The sequence below is a fragment of the Panicum virgatum genome, chromosome 3N (genome assembly GCF_016808335.1).
Source record: "Panicum virgatum strain AP13 chromosome 3N, P.virgatum_v5, whole genome shotgun sequence".
Classification (NCBI taxonomy): domain Eukaryota; kingdom Viridiplantae; phylum Streptophyta; class Magnoliopsida; order Poales; family Poaceae; genus Panicum; species Panicum virgatum.
Genome location: NC_053147.1, coordinates 58,886,909 through 58,898,109, shown reverse-complemented (window position 1 = coordinate 58,898,109; position 11,201 = coordinate 58,886,909). Strand labels below are relative to the sequence as shown.

At 40.7% G+C, this 11,201-nt stretch overlaps 2 protein-coding genes across 5 annotated transcripts; one reads left to right on the top strand and one right to left on the bottom strand.

Annotated features, from left to right (window-relative positions):
* Nucleotides 1-2,107: 2,107 nt before the first annotated feature.
* Nucleotides 2,108-5,608, top strand: LOC120666370 (mitochondrial substrate carrier family protein ucpB-like). 4 transcript variants are annotated; one of them, XM_039946198.1, is made up of 9 exons: nucleotides 2,108-2,293; nucleotides 2,385-2,514; nucleotides 3,384-3,445; nucleotides 3,535-3,771; nucleotides 3,851-4,015; nucleotides 4,113-4,162; nucleotides 4,253-4,385; nucleotides 4,659-4,696; nucleotides 5,147-5,608. In XM_039946198.1, the coding sequence occupies exons 2-9, from the start codon at nucleotides 2,406-2,408 to the stop codon at nucleotides 5,241-5,243; spliced, it is 891 nt and encodes a 296-aa protein (XP_039802132.1). In that variant the 5' UTR covers nucleotides 2,108-2,293; nucleotides 2,385-2,405; the 3' UTR covers nucleotides 5,244-5,608. The 4 variants fall into 4 exon arrangements, with proteins under 4 accessions (XP_039802132.1, XP_039802131.1, XP_039802133.1 ...); XM_039946199.1 differs by having other exon boundaries at nucleotides 2,116-2,293; nucleotides 3,353-3,445; XM_039946197.1 differs by having other exon boundaries at nucleotides 2,108-2,514.
* Nucleotides 5,609-6,079: 471 nt separating this feature from the next.
* Nucleotides 6,080-10,774, bottom strand: LOC120666369 (phenylalanine--tRNA ligase, chloroplastic/mitochondrial-like). The gene is made up of 10 exons (XM_039946196.1): nucleotides 10,455-10,774; nucleotides 9,684-9,877; nucleotides 8,754-8,960; nucleotides 8,565-8,682; nucleotides 8,396-8,472; nucleotides 8,107-8,286; nucleotides 7,415-7,459; nucleotides 7,199-7,303; nucleotides 6,563-6,676; nucleotides 6,080-6,480 (listed from the first exon to the last, which is right to left on the bottom strand). Exons 1-10 carry the CDS (start codon nucleotides 10,720-10,722, stop codon nucleotides 6,430-6,432), a joined length of 1,359 nt encoding a protein of 452 aa, XP_039802130.1. The 5' UTR covers nucleotides 10,723-10,774; the 3' UTR covers nucleotides 6,080-6,429.
* Between the last annotated feature and the right edge of the window lie 427 nt (nucleotides 10,775-11,201).

Below are 11,201 nucleotides of genomic sequence, written 5' to 3'. Positions count from 1 at the left end.
AGTATCGGCTTTTGTTATGCAGATATTTCAGATCGGAATGTTTACTGTCAGAACTTGCAATGCAAGTATAGGCTTTTGTTATGCAGCCGAGTTGGCTAGCCTAGCCCGGAAGCGTCACTTCCACGAGGTCGTGAGTTCGAATCCCAGCTGGAACGAATTTTCGTTCGTGGGTAAAAAAATCCCCTCGCTGCAAGGCTTGGCCCTCTCGGGCATGGGCCAGGGTTTGGGTGTTTTTCCGCGGCCGGGTGAAGCCGTAGTTGCTTCCTTTTAATGAAAAACGGTGGGGTCCGTTCACCCCTTCGGCCGCGGTTTTTTTTGTTATGCAGATATTTCAGATCGGAAGAGAAAAAAAACGGTGGGGTCCGTTCACCCTTTCGGCCGCGGTTTTTTTTTTGTTATGCAGATATTTCAGATCGGAAGAGAAAAAAAAACACCAACCGCAAGGTTTAGGGGCATTCCGAGAATTGAACTTGGGACCTCTCGCACCCTAAGCCAGAATCATACCACTAGACCAAATGCACTTCGATGCTTTGAGTTGTCATGTTTATATCTGAACAAATCGAGACAGTCTTCAAGAGGAAATGATAAAAAAAAGGGTCAGTTGGATCCATGCCACTCCAACTTCTTGAAATTGGATTTCATGTTGAAATCCATGCCATTGAGTGGCATGATTTTGAATATGAAACCCAATTTCACGGAGTTGTGGTGGCATGAATCAAATTTTCCCTAAAAAAATGGTCCATCGGATTCGGTTTCACGCATGCAGAACGGAGAGACGAGTGATGATGGCACATTGGATTCAGTTCCAAACAGAGTTCAGTGACAACAGCACCGTTGCAAAAGCCGAAATCAGAGTTGAGCAGCTAGATAGCCCTAATCTATAGCCTATAGGCATCGTATTGTCGGATTCTCAGGGCCCGTTTAGTTCCCAAAAATTTTCACCCAAAAATTTTCACCTCCCCTTTAAACACATGTATGAAGCACTAAATGTAATTAAATAACAAAATTAATTACACAGTTTGGATGTACATGACGAGACGAATCTTTTAAGCCTAATTAGTGCATGATTAGCCATAAGTGCTACAGTAACCCACATGTGCTAATGACGAGGTCAAAGGCCTCAAAAGATTCGTCTCGTGGTTTCCAAGTGAGTTCTGAAATTAGTTTTTTAATTAGTGTCCGAAAAGTCCTCCCGACATCCGGTCAAAGTGCTGATTTGACATCCAAAAATTTTTGGATGGAGAACTAAACGCGTCCTCAACATGGCGGGACTGTTGGTTGGTCGATGGTATATCATCAAACATGGCAAAAAATTTTATAAATAAACATCATTTAGTACTCTATGTCTCTATACATGTGTCCAAACGCGTGATATGATATTTTTTTCCTAATTTTTTTTGACATCCGAACACGGTCAGAAGTTGAGTCTCGGATCATCACAAGGACTAGCCAACAGTGCGTCAATTGCCTTCATGCTGGACTTCGATGTCATATATATTGAGTTCGATCTCAAATACTTAGCGGCACGTAGATTTATTCCCAAACAAATTACACGGCAACCATAGGTCAACACAAATTTCGCGCTAGTACGACTGAATGCGGGCAAAAGTTTAGTCCTATCACGCTAAAAAGAATCTCACTATTTATTAGAAATATAAAACAAAGTCTAATTATATAATTTTTTTTATAGATGGATGCTAATTTGCTAGATGAAATTAAAGAGCCTAATTAATTTTTAATTTGCTACGGTGATACCATAATAAACATCCACTAATTATAAATTATTCTATTTTATTAGATCCGTCTCGCAATTTAGCTTAGGGTTCTGTAATTAGTTTTATAATTAAATTTTATTTAATACTCTTAAATAATAATATTCTTTTAACGTGATATGAGCTAAAATTTAACCTTGGATCACATGCTTTTCTAAGTATGTTTTGTAAAAAAAAAAGACTGCAAATAATTTAACGGTGTCATTTTCATCAGCAATTAAGCATGTTGTCAATGACGCAATCCGTTCCCTTCCCGCTCCAGTTCTTGTGGAGGATTAGACCGGAGCAGAAATTGCAGGGCACAAGGATGTAAAGATCCATCCAATCGCTGTCTTCCCTATCGGTCTTTACTTTTTTTTGTTTATGCTTTTTTAAAAAGCTTCCACTTCGGTCTCTCTCCATATTATTCTCGCAATCGGGTCCTGGTTCGATTCGGTTGTTTGCTTCCCAGTTCTTCTTGCTCCTGTTTCCTGAAGAACTCTTCTTTCCCTGCTTCTGTTCTGCCCCTACCTTCCATTCAGGTTAACAATCCCAGAGCTCGAACCTTTCTCCGGTGGATCCGCTTCGCCGCCGTCTCCAATCCCGCTTCTCGCCGGCGTTTCTTTCTTTCAGGGAATCTGAGGAGGGGCCGCGATGCGGCCGGGCGCCGGAGACGAGCTGGCGCGGGGGTCTTACGCGCTGTACCACTTAGGCACCAGCGGCTCCGCCGTCGCCGCTGCCACCGCCGCCACCCACCCGCTCGGTCAGCTACCTGCTATTCCTCTCATATCGAGTAATTTGCTCTTCTTGAATTGCCTTGGGTATTAGTATGAATAAGAACAGAGATTCAGTGGGAAATTATTTTTTTTTTGAAGAAATTCCGGTGGGAAATTATAGTAATTCAGAATTCATGTTTAGCTCCACCGGCCGCCACTCTGAATCTTATCTGATTAGGGAGTTGCTGCTAGTTGAGATGAGACCGGTGAGGTAATATTGCAGCATCCAGTAATTGGGAAATAAGATTTAACTAATTTTTTCCACAGCATAATCATGGATAAGGTGAAAGAGATTAAACTCATTTGTTTTGGACAAATGCCTTTGTGGATTGCTGTATGGTGAGGTATGAGTATGATAGTGCTTTTTCATGGAACGCTAATGCTTAAGTAGGGGGGAAAACAGGAGCATTCGCATTCTATTGGTCCCTGACAGATTCAGTCATTTCTTATGGGTTGATCCCCAAATCCAAGAATGCGACAAATGGTCACTTTATCTGACTGTAGTAAATAACGGTCATGTCAATAAAACAAACAGCCACATATGGAGGAAAACATTGTCAAACTAAATAGTACGTTTGACTAACTTTAAAGATGTCGCTCAGGAAATTTTGATGCTATCCATCCTGAAAGAGTCCGTTTTAAAATTTTGACCTGTCCATCCAATGAATTTTCAGAGAAATTTGACAACTGGCACCTGTTCAAGACTTGAGGACATAGAATATTCTAATTGACTTGTGTAGAAACAACTGTTCATTGCACTGTTGCCAATTTGGTAACAGGAACATATACTTTGTTTGTCCAGAAAATAAGTTACTCTTTTTATAGGTCCACATCCACCACCACTTTCGTCCTGCAGATGTTATTAAAGTTAGGCTTCAAATGCAGCATGCTAGGCAAAGAGGAAACTTAGTTGGAATGGTACTCACAGCACCTATAGGTTTCCTATTCGTTGCTTGTTCAGATGTAAATTCGATTCTTAGTTATATCTGTATTATGAATTATGTTAGGGAACAATATTTACACAACTGGTCACTAGGGAAGGGCCTCGGTCACTCTACCTGGGACTTGCACCAGCATTGACGAGATCTGTCGTCTATGGTGGCCTTCGATTAGGACTGTATGAACCCTGCAAACATGTATGCAGTTATGCCTTTGGTTCAACAAACTTTGCTTTTAAGTTTGCATCTGGAATCATTGCTGGGGCCCTTGCAACTGCTTTAACAAATCCCATGGAGGTTTTAAAGGTATACAGTTTGGATTTGAACTCATTTCAGAAGTGTGACTTGTTTTGTGTGCTGGATCTGAACTGAGTACATTCTGTAGGTGAGGCTGCAGATGAGTACAAGTAGTACCAGTACAATAGGAGAGATGAGGAAAGTTTTAGCACAGGAAGGGCTCAAAGCACTTTGGAAAGGAGTTGGTCCAGCAATGGCAAGAGCAGGCTGTCTCACTGCATCACAAATGGCAACCTACGACGAGTCCAAGCAGGTTTCTATTATTTGTATCATATATTTGTTATAAAGGAATAAATTTGTACTTCAATATATTAGTTTTGTAAGATCTTTTTTCATCTGTATTCATATAGGCATTAATGAAGTGGACACCTCTTGAAGAAGGTTTTCAACTACATCTCATGTACAGTGAAGTCTCTGTTCTACATTTTGATGTCTATTCTTCAATGAAAACATGAAATGAATGGACTGTTAATCTTTATCTGCTTGGAAGCTCGAGTTGCATAGCTGGAACAGCTGGTACTCTTGTGACCGCACCTGTAGACATGGTCAAAACACGGCTAATGCTGCAACAGGAGACCAAAGGTGCCAGAGTATACAGGAATGGATTCCATTGTGCTTACCAGGTGTTGATTTCAACCTTTCATTTTGATGTGTGTGATATTAGGAATTACTCCTGGGTAAACACTGCAAAAGTTACTTGCTAAAAGTGCCTGGAGGCACTGCCAAATTGTTAAGCTACTAATTAAGATCAGAAAAGGAATTTGTGAGCTATTTCCATAAGATCAGAAAAGGAATGTCACAACATAGGAGAGTGGAAGTGCAATAAGTTGAGCACCAACATGTCAACAACATTAAGGTTTTCTTCTGATATTTAACTCCCTTTTCTTGGTTTGCAGGTTGTGGTGACAGAGGGTGTAAAATCACTTTATAAAGGGTGAGACCTGCATGGTCGCATCTATATATATGTTTCAATCATATATGACAATTCATGTTTACTTGGAACATGCTGTCTTCATCTGTAACTTTGTAGCTTTTAACATCCAAAAAAGAATCTTGCTAGCTTTACCACTATATTTAGAAAACTGAAAGATCAATAGTTCAGTATAATTCTTTGCAGATTATCAGCAATAGTTTTGTTTTTATTCAGAATTGTTCAAAGGTTTTATTGTTTATCAAGCTGTATGCATCTTGATCTATTTCAACCTTCATCAAGTATTGAAGGTGGTTTTCATGCTGGTTATTAATCTTTATATTGAAAGTGCTTTATTGTATGATTTAGCTGGCCACTTGCTAGTTTTAAGCTATGCTTAATCCACTTGCATTAGTCTTACAACTTCCTCTCCTTCAGTCGTGACGTCCTGACAAGCTCTTCTATATTTTTCAGTGGATTTGCCACCTTTGCAAGATTAGGCCCTCAGACAACGATCACCTTCATCGTGTGTGAGAAACTGCGCGAACTAGCAGGGATGACTGCTATCTAATACCACCTAAAATTGCATATTCGTTGGTCCAACAGTTGGAGGACATCCACCAACTGTGAGTTTTTTTGAGGGAGAAGATAAGCACACATAGGGCATTTCAGGCTTGGGAAGTCCAAACTCCTTCCAGATTTATATTACTTTATTCTAAATTTTGAAATGGTGTGAATTGTACGTATATGGGTATATTTTATATACCTGACATACCTAGAAATTGTCACACAGCATATGGACGGAGAACGTTCTTCTCTGTTTCTGGTGTTCTAGCGAAATTGAAGCTCAAGCATCTGAAAACAGTTATCTACACATCTGACCTTCACGAATCTTGCGGCGGTTATTCTTCATTAACCAACAGTGTGAAGTCAGATCATGAGATCCTTGTGTACGGTGACATGTCACTGATAGTACATAGAAGTCCACTGGATTCATACCGGGACATTCTTTTGGCTGTAATCTGTCAGCATTTAGAGTCCATTTTGCCACGCATGGAATGATGAATAACCTGAAACTGATCTCATCGCACAAACACAAAAAGGAGCAATTTTTTGAAATCACTAGCAGCACCGACTGCAGGCTGCACAATTTCAAAATGAACAACCAGGCAAACACGTGCAGGTAAGTTATTGTGGATAGGCTGATATATAAACATTTCCTTTTGCTTTCCATAATATCCAATGGATTCAGAATCTCAATTGTCATGAACAAATACAGACTCCGGAAACTACCTCAAATTCTGAGATGCAGCTTTCTGTTTTTCTTTCAGGTTTGTGCTGAACAATATTAAGACATCAGCCTAGCCTTGTAGCATGGGATTATCTAATTGTACCAAAACACAGAAATATCAGAAAGCTTCTATATGGCGTTCAGGTCATCAATGAAATATGTACATGGACAATGCCAACAATGTCATGTAATTTTGACTACTCCAAACATAATAAGCATCTTATTGTAAACTACCTGCGAAAAAAGAAACTGAGCATTGCACAATGCTTCTTAATCATTGTGGCTGCAAGCTACAATTTGAGCAGGGGCTTTTTTCTCTACCCTTGACAGAGTTGAAAACGTGATCAATACAGAACCAAATGGTCCATTTTCTCCATATACAAAAAGAAAATTACATTTTCAATGGATTTACAAATAAAGACAGGCAAAAATTAGTTCTTGGTATAACATCTGAACTAGCGCCCTTCTATCTCAACTCAACATTCAATTTATTTTTCACGGTTTCCCTGACATTCAACTGCAGTCGAAATGCAAAAATGATCAGAATCAAAATCAAAGATAGCATCTAAAATCATTACATGGGAGTCGTCGAATGTTACCTGCAGGCTGTTAATCTCCTCATCTGTGAGTGAACGTTCCATGGACCTATAGGCTATTCTGTAGCAATGACTTGTCATGCCTTTCTTGTTGGTGAAATTATCAATGAGCTTTACCTGCAATCATTTTTTTTTCATCTCACAACATTCTGAAGAACCTCTAAATTCCATTATATGACCAAACTACTAATTGTGGATTAGATGCACAAATTAGGCTCCTAAAATTCACCACATGGATACTAGTGTTTCAAAATATAAAGAACAAAAGATCTTATCATGCCTCAAAAAGAGTTTTCCACTATGCATGCATGTATGAAAGAAGTCAGTTCATCGAAGTGTATTGAAACTGTAACATAACTAGTAAACAGAGCTACAGTCATTGCCAGCAGGAGTAAATGACTAGGGCAATAAGCTTCAAATATCAGAAGGTACACTTCACCTAATTTGAGGTTTTATTAGTAATCGTAGAACTGAATTCATTTAATCCTTAACACTTATGCTATTGTTTCATCTCATTTATTACACGAAATTACAACATGAAAGGTGAAGGGTCCTACAAACTTGAAATGACTAAGCTAAGGCAAGTGCTTGAATCTTAATAGATGCATCAAAAGCAATTCCTCTGACAAGATCTCATACCTCCTCTACAAGATCTCCAGCAATTCCTCTGACAACTTCACATAAGTTGTTCTCTGTGAATGCATCATTGATCCAGAAACTCATATCCTTGTAACATGGTGGAAACTATAGAAAGAATAAACAATAAGCCAACACAAATTAGCCAACAAGATGAAAGTTATTTTCTCAACAAATGACATGTAAAGTAAACACAAAACAGAAACAAAGAGATTTTACCTTTGAAAATGGCTTGAACTTGACACCAAGCTTGCCTTCTGCGAACTGGGTAGCAAGAATGTCTTAGAAACTAAAGTATACTAGGGTAAATACAAACCAAGATGGACACAACACCTCTTATTAATCTATTGTTAAGTCAATGCATTAGATAACTTAATTATATACAAAAATCATATTACATAACTTTTTGGTGCAGTCACACAGATTGGATCCTGTTGCACATTTTTTGAGCATCGCCAAAACCAAGTTTATCAGTCAGCATTTGTAAACAACATTAGGAAACAAAAGATTTCATAACAAGTGAATAATTGTTTTTCTCGATCACGACAAGTCAATAATTGTTACCAGCACTTAAAATCAACGTAAGGTAGTTTTCATTTAACTGAGAATCGAAGCTTTCAATCCTTAAATCATACTACCTCCAGTTCATTTAACTTATGTTCAAACAACAAGGAAACAAGCTGCTTCCCTTGTACAAAACGCCAAGTAAAGTTGAGGGAGTAATTTATAACCCTCGAAAATTGAGATAGAAAAAGAAGTGTGCTAGAAAGAGCAAGTTTTGCAGAAAAGTAATTTAGATTGAGCAGATGTTGAAGCTTCACGTAAAGGGTAAATGGGTCACTGTAAGGCAACACAAAATATAACTACAAAAGTAGTTAGATAGTAACCAATAGCAACTATAGTAGCAATACCTGGGATGTGAACCGTTTATCATTTGACCAGAAGAGTCGTATATCTGGAATGTCAAAAAGGACCATTGCGAGGCGTTCTAAGCCCAGTCCAAAGGCCCATGCCACATGGTCTGTCCTGCCATTTCTTTTCAAAATTTCCTGCTCGGTGACTCCACATCCCAAAACTTCCAACCAATCATCCTTATAAGATGAGAAAGTTAATCAGAAACCCACCATATCAACATATGTTGTTCGACACGTTTTACTTATACCTGACCCTCAAAATACCTGAACACACCCAATGTAATACCTGAAAATATATTTCAAGCTCAAAGGATGGATTGGTGAACGGAAAGTATGTGTCAACCCATCGCATCTCGACAGCACCTGCATATGTGTTTGTTTATATTATTTAGCTGGCATGTGGATTTAGTTGATCATATCTTTCAATAACAAGGAACAGGATGCAAGCAATTTACCAAAAAGATGTCTTGCCAGGCCTTCCAGCGTTTTCTTGAGGTCTGCAGCTGCATATGCTGTCCCATCCATGCCAGAACCTGACCAGTCATCTGGAGAAAAGACACGGAAGCCTTCCATCTGCATGTGCTAAAGATAATCAGAAACAATATTCTTGACAAATATGTGTGAATATAGCAAAACAAAGTTACCTGGTGGAAGACAGGATAGTGAGTTGAATCAATAGAATCTCTACGATAAACATCCCCAGTTACAAGAAAATGTGTATGACCATCCCTTAGAAGCTCTGCTTGATGAGCACTGGTATGACATCTCAAGACAGTTTGACTATCAACATAGTATGTGTCATTGTAACTCCGGCTTACATGGTCAGCAGGGACCAACACGTCATCAAAGTTCTGCAGGAAGCAACACTTCGAGGTCAGAAACAAGCGAACAACCACCAAATTCTATTTTCACTAAAGATGTATGAGTCTGGAAAAAGACACACAGCACCTTCTAGTACTCAGTTCGCTATTATAAGGGAAGATGTCCTGAGAGGTAAGAAATAAGCAATTGACTCTATAGCACTTCAAACTGCAGCATTACTGTTTTCATTGTTTTCCACTTGCCAAAGGGTGCTTAGCCTAGCGGTTAAGACACTCGAGCGGCACTCCACAGGTCCTGAGTTCGAATCCCCGTGGGAGCGAATTTCAGGTTGTGGTTAAAAAAATCCTCTCGCCGGTCCCGTGTGCCAAAGCACTGGTTAAGAGCCAGCCCAGGTCGGCCTGAGGACCGTGTATGGCCCAGGCAATTCCCAGGGGTTACGGTTCCCAGTGTCAGGGCGGGGCTGGGGTTCGGGGATTTTCTCGGTCGGGGAAGCCGAGGCTTCTTCTTAACTTAATACCGGTGGGGCGGTCTTTCCCCACCCGGCCGAGTTTTTTTATTGTTTTCCACTTCAAGTGCCTTTTTCTTTTTAAATATTTAATGTTCTTTTAGTTTCTGGCAAAATCTTGTGTGCTTACTTATTATTGCTAGTAGGTTAACGCTATATCATGATTTATAGTTGGTCTTTACCTAAAATTCCAGAATAGCAGACATCCATTCAGTGCAGTATAAACAAATGAGGTTCTAGCTCATACCTGCTTGACAGAGACAAGAGGGCAAAGATCATCAAACTTGTCAAACTGCCCAGCAAAGTTCTTGTCAAAGTAATCATAAATAGTGTTCTTCAGAATCCCTAGAGGGTGGTTGTCCCTCCTGTGCAGCTGCAGTCCAATCTTCGAAAAGATAGTGTCTGGCACGTTGTTTGTCGGGTCATCCTCCTTAACAACATCTGAAAAGGCCATCGAAAATGAATCAATTCATGACAGAGAAATCATAAGCTATACTAATTTCACAAAAAGAAGTTGTGCATTGCGAGATTCCATTGTCACAAATTCAATTGCAGTATAAAAAAAAATTCAATTGTAGTATAAATACAGACGCAATGTAACAACATTGAGGGTCTCAGAATGCAACACACCGAACAATTCAATGCTATGCAATGATTGTCGTCACGATTCTTTTTGTTATATTGTGTCACCTGCAATGTTCGGTGTTTACTCCTAGCTCTGTGCGCCGGCGATTCTTTTTGTTACATTGGGTAGCAGCGTGAATGCAAGCAACCATTCAGGAACTTGAATCCATAGGCTACAGCAAGAATACTAAAACATTTCAATGTCACCGGCGCACCACCTATGAATGAAACCTCCCAAAACGACAACACAGCTACCCAAGTTTAAACTTCCTATAATCTTTACAAAAATGCTAACTTTTTGGAAAGTGTAATCAAGCCCCAAACCCAGAAAGAACCCTGCGTCCCAAGATCCCGCCTTTGCATCACATCTTGAGACCCCAGTCCCCCCACTCACCGCCGCGCGCGATCTTGACGCCGCCCACCTCGACGGCCGCAGCCTCCGCGGCCGCGGACGTCCGGAGCCCCCTCGCCCCGGACGGAGCCGGCGCGGCGGGGAAGAAGCGGGCGAGGAGGATGCGATTGGGCCGTGACGAGGAGATGGGGCGGGTGGAAGAGGAGGAGGAGATGGCGGCGGCGGCCTGGGGCGCCATGGGAAGCGTGGCCATGGCGCGAACACGCGCGCGGAGGAGACAGCAGCGCGCGGTTCGGATAAGCGGGCGCATGGCTGCGGCTGCGGCGGAGTCTTGTGGGCTGGAGAGGAGAGTGAAAGCGAGGGGGGGGGGGGGGGGGGGGGGGGGTGGTGAGACGACGCCCAGAGGGGTTAAGGGTAGAAGAAAGCGTGGTTAAAGAGATTTTTTTTTGAAAGATCTGGTTAATGAGATAATGGTGGCGCAAAATGGAGTATTTATAAGAAAAATATTGAAAATGGGCCTTAATTTGATACACCTTTTTTTTGCGAAAGAATTTGATACACCATTTGCACAGTTTTTATTAGCAATTGGACAATATGTAGGCTTTTAATCTATGGCCGGTAATAATTTTTTGAGAGATCTTGCCGACTGGATTAGAGCTCGAGTGGTCATACCCACATGCTTTGAGCGGTGAAAAAGCTAGGATTTGTGGTGCATACCACATACTTGTGTGATGTGGGTGTGTGCGCATCAAATCTTGACACTTGTATTAGGTTTCAGTATATTAGGTC